Source organism: Arvicola amphibius, chromosome 7 (genome assembly GCF_903992535.2).
Source record: "Arvicola amphibius chromosome 7, mArvAmp1.2, whole genome shotgun sequence".
In the NCBI taxonomy this organism is placed as follows: domain Eukaryota; kingdom Metazoa; phylum Chordata; class Mammalia; order Rodentia; family Cricetidae; genus Arvicola; species Arvicola amphibius.
In genome coordinates, this window is record NC_052053.1 from 5913311 (window position 1) to 5930077 (window position 16767).

The following is a 16767-nucleotide window of genomic DNA, read 5'->3' on the forward strand; positions in this document are numbered from 1 at the left end:
CTGGGATCATCTCCGCTGTGAGTCCTGCATGTGAGACCTTGTCCCAGAGGGCCTGGCCAGTCACTGCGGGGCATGTTGATTAAGCTGATTACATTGTACTCCCCTCTTGTATAAGGTTAGTGTTTTATTCTTGAGGTATAAGCTGGATGTAGGTCTGCATTCCCGTCTGCCATGTCCCTAACACTCTCTGTAGACCCCCTGAAGGCTCAGTTCAACACAGCTGAACCCTTGGCAGTACAAGGGGCTTGCTGATCTCAAAAAGAAGCAAGGTTATTGGGTAATGATGGGATTCAGTAGCTTTATCTCCTGCCTATTGCACCACGCTGTATTCTAGAAAGAGAGAAAAACGTTTGTTCTAGCGGCAGTTTGTAGTTCCAACCCTAATGTTCTGTGGACCAAGGAGAAGCCGACAAGGAGAAGCCAAAGCAGCATCTCTCGTGTTCTCACCTGGTGATGTCTGCCTCCTGCTGTGGTGTGACTCTGCTGTGGTGTGACTCTGCTGATTTAGAAGTTTTATCTTGAGAATGCTTTCCTATGGGCATATGAGAGCTGTTCCCTACAGTTGGATGTTTCGAACAAGCAGGCCCACCTTACTGAATCGGATGTCAGCATGTGACCCAACGTATGAATTAAACAATGAGTTGCTGCACTTGAAAAGGTATTTCTAATTACCAGAGAAAATAAGATCACCAAGGAAAAGAGGCAAAACTCCAACTTTATTCATAGTGTGTTCAGAAAGTCAATACCAGCGTGACAATACAAGTCTGAAAAGGAAAAACTGGAATCAGCCTTGGTTGTAAATGCCAAGGTGGTTATTTTAGCATTATGGTAATATGTGTCTGACTCAAAAGCCTCTGTGGGGAAACACCAAGGTGTCCCTCTTAGATTCTAGAGTTCACAGGACTGTTTTTTTTTTAAAATTTTTTATCAGTATGGCTAAGTGGGGGCCTACACAGGTGGGACCAACCCCTGCACAGACAATCTGGAACAAGTGGGCATCTTGAACAACTGGAAAAAGAGTGTAAAATGATCACTGTTGCTGATAAAAGTAATAGTTAACTTAGGAAAACCTAAGAGATTACAGGGAAAACCTAGAATGGAAAGGTGGGAGAGTTAAAAATAGGTTTTATGCAGGAATCAATAGTCTTGATTTCTGCAGCCAACATAAAATAAGTAGATGGATGGGGGAATTATAGTGATAGCAACAACAGAAAAGAGTAAATAGTACAACTGTTTAGCATTTATCTGAAAATAGTTATCATGGTACTGAGGGATATAGAAGAATTAATCAGAAATATGTGTTTTGTATAAAAGAAATTGGACATCATAAAGTCCTTAAGGTAATTTTATTTTAATGTAACCCTATAGGATATCAGAAGTATTTACAGTGCTAGAAAATTGATTTTAATGATCATGTAGGGTATAGCTCAAGCAAGCACTTAGCATGTGCAAGGCCTTAGGTTCAATCCATAGCAGCCCAAACAACCCCAACAAAGGGGTACGGATATGTAGGTGACTGAGCAGACTTCAGACTACATAACTCAATAGATACAGATACTTTCAGTGTTTGTGTGCATCTAAGAGCAGCACTGAATTCTGTGGCCTGGGGCTGGGCTTGTGGCCTGGTGACAAGCTTACGCTTCATGTGCACGAGAGCCTGAGTTTTATCCCCAACTCAACAGTGAAAATTCCAAAAATGAAGAACAGAACCAGACAGAATCTGTGGGAAACAACAGATCAGTTCATGAATGATGTTGGGTCAGATGGATTGCCAACTGGAGAAAAAAAAAAGTCAAATTCCCCATTTGTTTCACCTACTGAAATAAATTTCAGATAGCACCTTTAAAAATAGGAAATTGAGACCACAAAAGTATTAAAAGTGGAGGGTTATAAAGTCTCCAAGGACTTAAATATGACATTGGGTACAGAATCCATAGACTAAATGCTAGAGAAACCCAGTGGTAAATACATAAAACTGAGAAATGTCAGCATAAAGAAAATGTCATAAATAAAAACCCAAGGCAAAGGACACCGTGCAGTATGTCTCTCTAACTAAAACAGTTAGCAACAATAATTTTCTACATGCCAAACCACTGTTGTAATTAATACACCCAGGAAAACACACAGAAGACACTTGGGAAAAGTGACATGAAATACCAGCACACAGAAAGAATGGAAGTTGCCCTTAAATATTTGCAGGTTTTCAACCTCTTTCATAAGAAAATGCTCAATTGAAACTAAACTGGATAGACCCCTTAATTACATATCATTGTCAAAGAGCAGAAAAGGCTCCAACCCAGGTCATCAGACTTGAGACAAGACTTTAACCAGTGAGTCATCTCACTATCCCCGAAATTGTCTTTAAAATCAACACACTAAAAGGAAACAAGGCATATAGTGACTTAGATTATATGTGCAGACCACTTGTGTGTGCACATGTATTTCTAGAAGATTCCTTATCAGTGTTTGCCTTCTAGGAGGGAAGCTGGATATCCTGGAAGAGGCAGATGAAGGAGATTTTTGAACTCTGTCCCTTGTTTATGCTTTTGATTGTCTACAAACGATCCCACATACCCATTTCCTTGAGGTCATTCCGGGCAAAGGAAAGCACAGCCCGAAGACCTCACAGGAATCTGGCTTCAGGTTTGGACGGTGCAGCTGCTGAGCATCCTGTGGAGGTCTTTAGCCTTACTCAACGTTGCTCCTCTGTTAGTTTTGTCTGTTACTGAAGAGAAAGATCCTTAGAGCCCTACTGCTTAGGACCAGACCTTCCAGCCCCCTCTCTGGTCAGAACTCTACACAGTGCTATTCCTACTCCATGGCCACAGGAGACTCCTTATTACCAACACCATCCCCTAGGGCTTTACAAGACTAGCCCCTCACTGCTCCTTGCCTTCACCAACTCGAGACACCTCCACTCTGTCCTCTAGGATGAATGGCACACCATTAGCAAAATCTACATTTTCACCTGCTTATCACACCCCACACATGAGTATTTGGATTCATTCTTGCTTTAGGAGTGAGTGACCCAGCTCTCCCGAGGGTCTACAGCTCCCCCTGCAGTCCTCTCACGGGATGACCGCCTCTCTGAACCGGTCCTCCTAGAAGATGCTGCTAGCTAGGGTCCTCCTCCTCCTCTCTTGCTAGCTTCTAAAAGCACTCAGTGCTGACACCAACCCATTGGGCCTCCAGGTAGCACTGCCTGCTGCAAAGAGTCCGGTATAATTGCCTGGGTCATTCTTTTTTTTTTTTTTAACCTTTTAAAGATTAAAGCTATTGTTATACTCTACTGGTCTACTCTGCTGGGGGTATTTGATGTTTTCACACATGCTCTCTGGCTAGGCGTCCATTCCTTCAAAACTCTCTGAGTGTCCCCCTTCTTCACACTCTCCCATAATCATTTGCTGTGATTGCTTTCCTTTTGGATAGAGTCTCACCATATAGTCAACTGACCCAGACCCTCTTTATGGAGTTCACATGGGCCCTGAACTCACAGTGATCTCTTTGCCCTCGCCTCTTGAGTTTTGGGATAATAGATATAGCAGGCCGTACTGTGTAACATATTTATGTTCATACTTCACCAGGACACACGGTCACCGTGTGGTCCAGAGCCCGATTAGCATCACAGGGAGCTTGTTTAAGTTCTTACTGCCTTCCCATTTCTACCGCCCAGAGTGGTCTAACTCTCGATTCAGGCCCCCTCCCTGCAGCCTGTCTCCTTGGGCCTTGCTTACCCCGCCTGATGGCTCTCTCCTAAAGCCCTGAGCACCACTGAGAAGATGCTCCCCCATGCCGCTAGTTCTTACACATGTTACAGCTCTGTTTCCCCCGTGTCTACCACCTTAGTCTTGACAGGACACTTTATTTCAGGGGCCATGCCTTAAAAAGACTATATTTCTTGTTAGTTCTACTTTAAAAAATGCATGTAAAATCGAATTTTTGTGTGTTACATTGGTTGTACCCCATTCCCCCCAAGAACAAGTCTTCTAGCTGTGCTGACTTTGTTTTCCCATAGTCCTACTTGCGTTCACCCTTCTATATAGAGACCAGAGTGAGTCTGGTTATAGTACTTGCTTTCCTTACAATTGACCACACATCTTTTCTAAGCAACAAAAACAAAGTCCCTGGAAAGACCTGCATAGGCTTGTGGGGGACCTGACCTCTCCCTTTTAGGGAGCCCCCTTCACCTTCTACCCTCTCTCTTGCCTAGGCTACAGCTTTGTCCTTAGCACAGAGACTTTTAGCACCAGCCTGAATTCCTTTATTTGTTTGTGTTTCCGCCCTTAGGATGTCACCTTTGTAAGGACAGGGGCTTCACGAATGAAGTTTCACAGCCCCTGCTTCTCGTTGATACACAACAGGTGTGGAGGTGTTGGTGAGGAAATCGGGATCATGGGAAAAATGGGGAAATTAAAGTCAGGTTTTTAAAATAGCAACCTTGTGTGGGCAGTCCATAAAAGAGGACCTTAGGTTAACATCCCACTTAAAGCTAATGGAGCAGGGGTGTTCCTTCTAACGCTTGGTGCCTGGAATTTAAAGCCAGTGCCTAGCTCTGGTCGTGGTTTAGTGAGATCAAAACCAGGGGTCTTCCTGTTCAGATCCCTGGTTAAGAGACAGCAATGGAATTCTCCCTGGACTCGGAGTCTCCCATGGCAGGCATGCGTCTGCAGCTGCTTCAGTGTCCTGTAATGGGACAGAGTTTAGGAATATGTAAGTAGCCTTCCCAGTTGTTACCAGATGATTCTGGCACCCATTACTTGCCTGAATAAATTTTCCTAATGTCTAGAATTGTTGGGTGAAGATTATCAGGGCCTCAGGGCCTGTACCTCGAGGTCTATAGGACAGAGAAAAGCCTGGCTTGAGTTTGAAGGATAGTCTCAAGCTACCAGGTGGAGATGAGACAGCAAAATCTAGGTAGATGCTCCTCCAGCCAGAGGGAAGGCTTGGCTGTCTCTTATTGGCCACAGGTACCCCCACATCACACAATGTCACTGAATCTTTATAAACTGACGCTCACAGTAATAAACTGAGTTCCTGCTTTAACTTTCTATTGTGTCTGACTGCAGCTCTGATTGTCCTGCGTTGATTGTCCTGAGTTGTGAGGCTGCGGAGTGGGTGAATAGTGCACTCACCTTTCCCTGGGGAATAAGGCTAAGGAGGCCTGGCATAGAATTAAGATTTTTCTAACTTTGGAATGCCTCCCGTATCTATTATTATTCTAAGACAAAATTTCCCTTTTCATCATTTGCTTAGTGTCCGAGTAGCCTGTCAAATGGAAGGCTTAAAAACCACCACCAGTGTAATGCATTACTGTCACGTCTCACATTTTTAACTGAACTGTGGTTGATTAGTGGGAGGTCCCAAGATGTTCTGTCAGAGATTGTATAAGTGGTACAAGAACCAGGTAACACACAAGCCTGGAGTAATTGGGTGCAGGGCAATGAAAATGATGTACTCTGGGGGTTAGCAAAGAAAGGCTCCTGGGAGGATGTGGGGTTTGGAGTCAGCCTTGAAAAAACAAAGGGCAGAATTTTGATTGTTAAAATGTGTCTGAAACTGAAACAAAAGCACCTGAGTGGAGAAGGCCCAGCTTTGGCATCTGCCACAGTAAATGGATGGAGTCGTCATAAGGAGCTGAACCGGCCCCAGAGGAGCCTCTGCTGTATTAGCACAGCTCTGTGTGTGAGTTAGGCTGGGATCACATAGAATCTCTAGCCTGGGCAGATTGGTAATGTGTCTGAGGGTAACAGGGGAAGGCATTCTAGGTAGAGGAAAATGTCCTGCTCAGATACTCAGATACTGTGTCAAAGAGGTGTTTCCAAAGCCCTAAGAAGCAATGCTGCCCTGTATATATTCCCACTGTGTTTCAGGCCTCTGCTGAGAGTCTAGACCAGTGGTTCTCAACCCGAGGGGATCTTGATTCCTTGATCTCTTTCAGAGGAATCACCTAAGACCATCCAGGATATCAAATATTTATATTATGATTCATAACAGTAGCAAAATTACAGTTATGAAGTAGCAACAAAATACTTCTATGGCTGGGCATCACCACAAGGTGAGGAAATGTAATTAAAGGGTCAGAGCATCAGGGAAGGTGGAGGACCACTGGTCCCCGTTGTCTCCTTGGAAGCACCAGCTTCATCATCTCTTACCCTTCTTCCCAGGATTGAGCACAAGGTTCGATGTCTTTCGTGAATCTTGACTGTGAGAAGAGAGGAGCTGGGCTAGGATAGGATTGGCCGCCTCTGGAGGCCATTTTAAGGCTTCTGGGCAGTGCCCCCAGCAGAGAGCTGCAAGGGTTACTTTGGAAAGGTGGAACACTGGAGGGGCTTCTCTGTGGGAGCTGTGCAAACCAGGGAGCGGGTGGGGGGCACCCAGGGCACAGGTGCCAGAACCCTGCAGCAGAGGACTTGATGGTGAGAGATGCAGAAGGTCTGGGAGCCAGAGTTCTCAGAGCTCACGGAAGTACACGAACTGGAAAAAAGCAAGACGTTCGGAATGGATGGGGTCTTAGCATGTGTGATCTGGACAGCCATGGCTCCTTATCAAAACAGAGATTCCCCCCCAAAGGCTTCTTGGGAGTGTCCAAAGACTTTGGCATGGCTCTGTCCATTCCTTATCCCCCTGAATTCAGTGTGTGCTGGTAAAAGATGCTCGTTACGTCAAATATCACGAGACTGGGAAACATTCTCCTTAAGCAAAGCATAAAACACAGAGTTCATTATAAACGGGCGTTTTCTTCCATTTATCTTTAGTGATGGCTTTATTAAAAAAACAAATGCTAACTGCTTTTATAACCTTAAACTGCTGTCTTCTGAGTGCAGCTTACCATGAAAGAAATGGTTGTAGGCTTTCTTTTGGCTCCTGCCCCTTCCTGACAGCAGACAATTGGCTTTGCACCTGCTCCAAGTGGGTTCTCGGTGCCAAGCCTCCTGCCCAGAAAATCGCAGTATCAAATCTCAGTCCCAACTGTGAGGCAGCCCGTCACCACTGGGCTCTGAAAAGATGATGCATTCCTAGTCCCCAGGAGAAAAGCGCCTTCTCCCCTGCCACCTTCTGGGATTTGAACTCTGACCTTACCCCCTTTCAGTTACCAGCACTGGAGGATAGCAGTGACTGGCCCCTGCTTGCTCACTCTGTCCCTGGAGTCCCTGGGCAGGTCAGATGTCTGCAGACCTGAGGTCATTAGGTGCCCAGTTCCGGTGTAAATTTATATCTAAGGAGAAGAGAATGTACCTTTTTGTTTGTCACGGTTCACAGCCTGACTCCACAAAGAAGTGCCTCATCTGCGTGTGGCTCAGTGTGTGCCAGTCTCGCTTCCATGTTTACAAGTTGCTATTATTTATACCCTGCTTTCTGAATAACGTGCTGGTTATAATGCATGACTTGTCTGAGAAGTGAAAGCATCGTGTTTCGCCTCTAGGAGAGCAGATGTTTTTAAAAAAAAAGAAGTCACACTCAAGCAAGAATCTAAGATACCAAATAGCAAATGCTATTTAGATACATGTGTGATACTCTGACGGATACTGTAACCGTATACTTCATTTTCGTGCTAGGTTTCCCAAGGCAGGCCTAAGGCACTAAAGATCCTCCTCAACCCTCAGAGGTCACAGGAAGGAGTCTGTCCAAGTCTACTACGAGAAGGTGGAGCCTCTGCTGAAACTCCGCGGGATAAAGACGGATTGTGACAAGTGAGTGGCTTGCTCTGTGTAACTTCGCCCTGTAAAACTCCATGCCCAGCCCACACAGTCTTCCTTGCTAAGTGTGAGCAGCTGCTCCAAACAGGAGAGTGCTCTTCATGTGTCCCATCGCCAGCTCCGGTCGTTCATCTAGTTCACTTTTTCATTGCATTGTTTTGTATTGAAATAACATTTTAGACCTCTTCCACAGTAACCATTATTAGGTGTTATTTGAAAGAAAACTCTGGTTTTTGGCAGCTTAAAGGAGATGTTTGCTATATTCACGTTTCTGCTTGCTATATTCACGTTTCTGCCTAATGTTTTTCTGTGGCTCTTCCCTTGGGTTGTTTTTGTTCTGGCCCTGACCCCTGCTGGTTAGGTCAAAACTAAGCACCAAGCTGCTGCTTTTAGTTGATTTGGGAGAAACTGGGAGCTTGAAGCCATTGTGAAAAGTAAGAGTGTGCTTACTTCTTGCTAAGGAAGACTGGAGTTCGCTAATCCCCAAACAAATGGAAAGAATGTTAGTAATATCTTTTTGGACATTTAACATTTGATGGCCATACTCCCCTGCTTTATTAACACCCACCATATGCCCAGCTACTAGGAAGCGTGGACACTGCCTAAAGCCAGAACTTCAGTGGTTTTCTTCCCATGTGGATTGGCCACCGCGGAGGGAATCTGCCTCACACTGTAGTCGGTGGAGTCTATTATGTAATTAACCAGGTGGGAGACAAGCCCAGAGTACAGTCATAATGACATGTTTGTGGAGGAAGGACCTGGCTTTGCTCAGCTGGGACAGACAGAAATGAGGCTCACAGTGTTAATAAGGTCTTTAAAGCACTCAGGTAGAAGGAAGCTCCTCCCCAAAGAAGCCTTGTGGGAAGTTCAGTCACCCAAAAGACATCTGCCATCACGAAGGGTAAAGAGAAGTTACTGGCACTAAAGAGGTGACCTCCAAAGGGGACCCGTGCCTATAATCCTCGAACTTGGGAGACTGAGGAAGAAGACTGTGGGTCTGAGGTCAGCCTGAGCTACATAGCAAAACCCTGTCTTATTTAAAAAAATGAATGAATAACAAAATTACAATAAAAGAAAAAAACACTTGAAATAAATTTCTGAGTTGCATGAGGTTGCAGTGCAAAGGTTAGCTTGTAATGGCTGTACCTCTCGGTGTGCAGGCGAGTGTCCCATGGGAAATGCACAACCCAGGTCCACCCTATTGGCTATGGAATAGTTCCAAAGATTGGAAAGATCTGCGGTCCATGTTGGGATGAGACAATTAGAATTAGATGAATGCCAAGTTCATTAACCACTGTTAGATTTTTCATACGTGAACACTACTTAGGCGTTTGCACAGGCATTGCTATGTATCAGTGGCTGAATCTCTCACAGGAACCTAGGCACTGTGCCTTGTATTTGGGACATTGAGGACCATTTGTGCCCAAGCTTTATGAGGTCATCCTGATAAACAGGCAAATAATCTCTCTGGCATTCTTGCTCTATGAAGGATACATGGCCACTGAGAATTCAAGCAGATACTTAAAACCGAATATTGTGGTTTTGACATGTGCATAAAAACCTAAGGTGTCTGGAGGTGATAATGATTTTGATGAGAGGACTCAAGAAAACCACGTGATCCAGATACTTCCCAAGAGGCAACGGTGGTAGAAATGGGGAGGGGACAATAGGGTAGCAGGCATTTTTAAATAAGGGGGCAGAGATAGGAAGGGGTAGTATTGTCAAAAGAATGATAATATTATGGTATCTTGGAGGTTTGTAATTTTGGTCATACCTTCATAATTTTAAATTTGTCTTGAACCTGGTTTGTCCCATCTTCATAAAACAGTTGACCATTAACATTGCAGCCTTTCTTATTCTTTCCTAGTGTGATGAGGAAAGGTGGCTATATGTGAGAAAGGGGAACCCTAACATGTGCCAAATTTTCTTCTGGTTTGATTATCTGTGTTCAACATAGGACAGATGTTTTCTTTCCTGGAGTTAAGGGCAGATTCCCACTTATTGAAGGCTGAAGGACGATGTCTGAATTGAATGTGAATTCTATTAAGGAAGAAGGTCAAAGTGGCTTTGGGAAGCTCCCTCCCCCAGCTGCCACCAGCCTATCCCACAGAAGCTGGAGTCCAGATATGGCTGAATCTGAAACTACACTCAGCAATTTGCTTGTCACAGCTTGATATACAGTTAGTGGCTTTTTAAAAATCATAGTGTTGTAATATGGTTTGGCAGAGCTGAGTCCACCAGCTGAATCAAGATTAGGGGAGAAAGAAAGAGGAAGATGAGGAGAAAAAGGGAGAGAAGGAAGAGAAAAGGAAGTGGTGGATTTTCTTTTGTATACCAGCAAAACTTCTGCATCAAAATGTTCTCTTTTTGTGTGAAAGATGCACTAACATGGGGCTGCTGGAAGTGTTTTAGTTTTTCTTCCTGTCTTGCTTAAAGTGTCGTACAAATGTGGTCCTTAGTTTAGGAGTTTCATTTTCATAAAACTATGTAGCAAGATTCAATTTGCCTTTTAGTACAAAGAAAATATATGAAGAATAATTCAGAAGAGCACACATTTACTGCACGCCCATTGGACATGGCCCCTTTGCACTGGTGATTCCAAGTGGAATATCAATTGCCTAAATTCTATATAACAGTTTATTAGGGAAAGTCATGCTGTGGAACTATTTAATGTGATTTGAATATCGCACCTCTGCACAATGTTTTTTCATACATTTATATTAAACATAGATCTTACACATGAATAAATTTATGGTTCTTTCACTTTAATGTTTGCTGAACTCCTAGCCACTTCTAAATATAGACCAGCACTTTTGGAAATATTTGAGTTAAAACTATAGCCCACCATGCTGCTACTTCCACTAATGTAGGATTTTCCCTAATAAAACCAATAGCAAGGCTTCTGGAAATGCCTAGAAGAAACAGGCATTAACTCTAGTAATACTTTGGTCCAGGGGGTCAACAGGAGAGCATGAATGATAAATCCAGGCTGACATGTAACATATTTCCCTTTTCTGCTTCTCAAAATATTATTATATTTTATTATTAGCTATTAGAGTCTGTACCTTTAAAGGACCCTTCATTCTCAGGACTATTAGCAAGCAGAGGAAGGTGAGTCTCTGAGTTCAGTGCCACCCTCATCTACAGAGTGAGTTCCGGGACAGTTCAGGGATAACAGAGTGAAACTCTGTCTAACAAACTTAAACAACAACTAACGATGTTAGAGTTCTGAGAGGTCATTGGGTTGATAGGAAGAATCTACGGGACAACAAAGTGGAAGAGCCAGAGGAGTAGAGAAATCAGAGAAAAGAATTTCAAGACCAGATAGGTCCATGTTCCCTGCTGGAATCGTGCGGCTGCACGTGAACAGGCTGAAGAGAGTATGGGTAGCATGTTATATCCACTCGTCCTCTTGGCCTGAATGGTGTGTGCTACTTACATACCACACAGTACAGGGGATGCGAGAATCGACAGTCATCTCCTTACAACTGTTACCTACTGTAACTAATGCTGTGCATTGCATTAGTACAAAATGAACGCATTCTATCTGGTGTTTGGAGTCACCATGCTCTGTGCCCTTCCTTCTGTGTTGTCACAACAGACACTTTGATTGATCACTGCCAGGTCAGGGTCCCTGGTGATATCTAGTGACCACATAGTTCTGACTCCTTGTGATGGGCAGCATCGTTCAGAAAGTGGAGCTCTTGTTATGTGGTCATGCTCTTGGCTTTCAGTCCTTACGACTTCGTGTTCTTTCTCACTTGTTCTCCGTGGCTCTTCTTACACCTTTCTAAATAATACAGAGATGGCACAGAGTGCTGGCTTCACAGGAAGAGGGAAAGAAGATAAAAAGCCAGTATCACAGTAAAACATTTTGATTGCCTAGAGTCTCTCTTTATGATCCTTTTTGTGGTGGGATGACTGTGATGTCTGATTCTAGAGCCTGTTAAAACCCTGTTGGTTACTTGTTCTGATTCTTCTACTTTACATAGACATCTAATCACCACGTCTCCTTCCCCTGCATTCTCTTTCTCTACGATCGCTTTTTGCTATTTCATATCATAGGTTCTTTTGTCACTAGAACATATTCTGTCTCCCCAGAGGCTGTTTTATCTTATTCACCCTCGTTAAACATTTTACGTCTGGTTATTTCTTAGTTTTGTTTCTCCTTTTTGTGTCTCAAACAAAAAAGTGATTTATTTCTAAACTTACTCAATATCCCTTACGGTTCCTGTACTTAGATGTGTTCCATTAGTGTATAATCAAAATGCCATTTGAGATGTTAAAGGAAAATCAGGATATTTTAACTCTCACTAAGTTAAAAGAAAACTTTAGTCAAAACATAACTTTAAAACATAATGTATTGAAATGTTTTTAAAAGTAAAAAGAGATGAAACTTGCTTCACAACCCATGTGTTTTTTTCATAACAACCATAATGACCCTTGATTCATGTGTTATAGGGACACTTATTACAATGCACTTTAAGGTTGTACTTGGTTGTATGATAAATTGAATTATCAGCACACATCTTTTGATGCTGTACCCTGGCAAATTTATTAATATTGGTATTTTGATTTTCTTATATCTTTCCTCTGATTGGAATTTAAGTTTTTTCTTTTCTGGTTAATAAGTTTTGGGTAGAATAGCAATGTAACAGTGCTGGATACAGAATGATTCTCTCAGACAGCACGACTAATAATTTTTAACAATATCCAAAAGCATCACAGGAAAAGCTTGCACCATGCTGGCTCCAGGGACAGACAGGCATGAGAGATTAATGTAATCTCACATATAAGGATGCGCATTCTTACACAACAAAATCCATCTGCGATGTCATGTCAGGCAGCGGAAATCTTTGATGGGTGGATACAGCTGGGCCGCCTCTTCTGGCAAGGATGCCCCAGAAAATGCTAAATGCGCTGGTGATGCTCGCTGCCATCTGCAGCGTGCCCACTCATCCTGCCTTCACTGGCATTTTCAGCGCTGCATGGGATATTAGTGACTGTGGCAACAGAGATGTGGTGTGACAGACTCGTTCCCTCTGTGGACCTGGGCTCTGGTCCTGGATGCTGGCCTTCCCCTGGGTTTGGGTTTCTTATCATCGGGTTGGCATTACTTTGTGTTTTCACATCCAACTTCCTTTTTTTTTTTTTTTTTTTTTTTTTTTTTTTTTTGTTTTGAGTCTAGCAACTCCAGAACATTGTTTCTTTCTGGTATGTAAATCTTACAACTAACCTTTCAACTAATTTATTCATGTAAGGTTGCCAAAGTGATTTAACATTGACTGTTCAATGCCAGCAAATAGCTTGTGTATTTCAAAATACTTCCCTGTTCCCAAGCTTCAGATCGAAAGGAAATGTGTCTGATTTAGGGAAAAACTAAACAGTCAAGCACCAAGATAAATGCCCCTAAACACTGTGTGTTGGGTATTCCTAAACACTGTGTGTTGGGTATTCCTAAAGGACTTATATGGTTCAAACTGCGTGGTCTTCTTTATATAAAGCTATAAAATATCGGATAACAAACAATCTTCTTTCCTATGATTCAACATTCAAGAATAATGCTGTTGTCTTACCTGACCATATGTTGGAACATTAATATTTGTCAAACCAAGCTTAAAAATGTAGATTGTAATTTAAAACTGTTCATTTTTTCTGTTTTGTGTTTTTCTTTATTAGTACAGAATATGAAGGGCACGCCCTGTCCCTGCTTGACGGATGTGAGCTCCAGGGATTTTGATGGGTAGGTTACATTATTAATCTTCACATACATAAAAGTTATGATGGTAAATTTTTCATAGCATTTAGTCACATATTTAGATCTGATCATTTTTAAAGCATTATAGTGAATCAGGCTCTGTTTGTTCACATCCATGTGCTAATAATTAATGCTAATATATCATGGCCATCCATCTCTAAGGACATTGCATAGGGGATCAAAAAGAGAAATGAAATTATAAATATTGAGGAACCACACTGTATACTACCTATACTCAACCTGCAATATATTGCACTTAAAATCATTAGTGTTCGGCTTTTGCCACGTCAAAATAAAGAAGAACATTGATGAAAGCTATTCTGTTTATCACATAGGCATAACAATGCTGTGGTCATCTTTGCAAATTTTCTGGCAGCTCATAGCTACCCATTAGTGAATTTTGCTGTGACTGATTGCAGTAGATATTTTATAACAACAAATCTATTTTCTGAATGATAAAAGAAATAAACAAAATGCTGGTTTTAATTATCTCATAATGTATTGACTTGGTTCCTATCTTGTTTTGCAGGTTTAACATGTTATTATGGTTTTTCACAATAGTTCTGTATTGCATAAAATACATATCAATTACGGGCAACACTATGTGACTTTAGTTTTATCACCAAGGATTAAAAGCATGTCCTTACTCTAACTCCCCTGCTAAAATCTGATGGCTGGGCATTTAAACGGAAGGTAGTTGCTTTCATGAGCCCTGTGCGGCCCCCTGCTTTGCTTTCAAGGGTTTCCGTAACAAAACCTCCCTGGTCTGGTGGAACTGTCGTTCTCTGCTAAAGGGGAAACACCACACCAGTAAACTGGAAAACAGCATGTGTTTGATTTGAGAGGAACCTCATGCTTAAATAGGGCACAATTCCCGTACCAGGGCGAATATAAAGAACAGGTGTTCTGGTAGCATCATAAGATCCCCCTATTCGTTGATCTCTTCATCTTTTTCAAAAGTCTCTTCTCATGTGGGATGTGCTTCTTTATTGCTGCAAATATGTGTTGGTTTTTTATGGTTAATGAGTGAAGCTGTTGTGGCCTATGGCAGGGCAGAATATAGATTTGGCAGAAAAGAAGTCCACACATAGAGAAAGAGAGAAAGACAGTGGAGTTTGAGAGACCCAGGTAGCAGCCAAAGGAAGTAAGAGACCAGAACATTACCAGTAAGCCATAGCCACATTGACAATAGATAATAAAATGTTAGTTTAATTCCTGAGAGTTAGTAATATGCCTGAGCCACTGGTGAAAACAATTATAATATGAAGCCTCTGAGTGTTATTCAGGAACTAGCAGGCTGGGGAGGAACCTTCATTACCACTCTGCCCTGTCTTTGACTGTGGTGTCTTGGTATTTCTGATGCTTGAACTCCAGGTCACTTATGTTACTCTCAACCTTGGTGAACTCCATCTAGCCCATGCCTCATCTATAAACCAGTGTATGAAGGCCTTGTGTAGAACATAGTCAAGACCTGCCTAGGGTGCTCTTGAAAAGCACATCTGAATGCACAGTGTTATTGCCAATGAAGGTGGAGGCCATCTTCAGGCTCCGGGACAGGAGGTCACACAAGTTACGATTTGATGCTTTGGGAATCCATTCTACAGAAGTAAACTGTTATTTTTTGTTTTGGTTGCTGACTGCCCAGGGCTGTGTGGAAGGCAAAACTGGGCATGAAGGACTGTAGACGTGGGAAGGGCAACATGTTCACCAGCAGCCTGCACCAGGTTGGTGTTGAGCTGTAAACACAGCATTGTGACACTGTTCACGGTGCCAGAGACCAACCAGGTGGCTGAGGTCCCCATAGCTGGGCGTGGTCAGCTTGAGCACGCAGAAGCAGAATGGTTTTTAGACACTCATAGCTGACATTAGAAATTTGTCCCACATGCTTTGCCGGTAGTGTGATGAAATTGATCACCAGCATTTGAACATTAGGAGAAGGGACAATGAGATACGATACTGATTTTGCAAATGCGATGCGTTAACGTATATGATGAAAACATATTTATTTTGGGGAAGATGTTTATTTGCAAGGCGCTCCATGGGAGCGCTCTGAAAGATGGTATGTGGATGATCGCCACATGGTGATGGGGAAGAGGCAAGAGAAGACCAGTGAACCGCTGAGACCTGGAAAGGCCTGCGATCTTCATTTCCCCCAAAATGAAAAGGAAGGTTTAATGGCTTCCAAAGAAATATTAAGGACACATGAGGGGTATCATTACCATAAAAGGAAACACCGAATTGCAAGTAAAAAAAAAAAAGTAGTGCCGAGTGACGTTAAGATTTAGAAGGGAAAACATGGTTAAACCCAAGGGGATATAAAATGGGCAGTAGATCTAGATAGCTATACTAAACAGTATTGACGAGCAAGGGACAAGTTGGGTAATTACTGTAATCTCCTACCTGGAAGAGAAAGGAAGGATAAATGGGCTACATTTGAAGAAAATTATGTTGGAAGGGTACATATAAATATGACTGGTAATTCACGCCGAATGATGAGCGGCTTACTGTGGTCAAAGTCCCCGGCACAGGTGTAAGAGACCATGGCCTCACCACTAAGCCCTTGCTTTGGACCTCGGCTATATAAAAGTTAGGATAGAGATGTAGATACAAAATCTGAACTCTTACTCACTGCTGGCATGAGATGTTCTGCCGAGTGTGGTGTCTTGCCAGTGTCTTCTCTTGGCAATTATAACATTATGGGGACTTAGAGGGCCTGTAGAGTAGGAAACCGACTGTTCCAGAGGCAGAGAAAGAGCTTTCCTTTATCCAAACATATTAATTCTATTTCCCATGTAGAAATTATTTGCAGTGTGATATTAAAAGATTCATAGAGCTTTTAGTTATTACACAATCCTTTTACCAAATTGTCCTGTTGTGTGAACTAAGTAAGTCCCCTAATTTGTTCTAACCTATGGTATACTGATTTTACTTTGAGTGTTTAATAACTTAAATTTCTATTAGAAGTCACCTCTGTTCCAAATATTTAAATACCTCATTCATTTTTGATGGGTTTAGCTTACCAAATAGGAGCTGGTATGGTTGGAGCAATCACTTTAGTTAAAAGGTAATTCTAATTCCCATCAGAAATACATGGACTGCTGTTAAAACAGTGGGAAACATGATTTCAGTAAACACCTTCAAAAGTACCAGTCTCTAACAAGAATTGTTCAGGAACAGGAAATGCCCCTCATTGAACCTGTTTAAAGAATGACCATAGGTATCTGCCTCTGCTCCCGTCTGCTCCTGGATGAATCCTCTCTGATGATGATTATGCTAGGCTCCAGGCTATGACGATAGCCCCCGAATCATTAG

The 16767-nt window shown here is 42.5% G+C and overlaps 1 protein-coding gene across 1 annotated transcript in view; it reads left to right on the forward strand.

Moving 5' to 3' along the window:
- Positions 1 to 16767, forward strand: part of Cerkl (ceramide kinase like) — an 89569-nt gene that overhangs the window by 50206 nt on the left and 22596 nt on the right. The window contains 5 exon segments of the mRNA XM_042055452.1: positions 5405 to 5682; positions 6357 to 6635; positions 7557 to 7604; positions 7606 to 7691; positions 13377 to 13440. Of these exon segments, the coding sequence (XP_041911386.1) occupies positions 5405 to 5682; positions 6357 to 6635; positions 7557 to 7604; positions 7606 to 7691; positions 13377 to 13440 (755 nt within the window).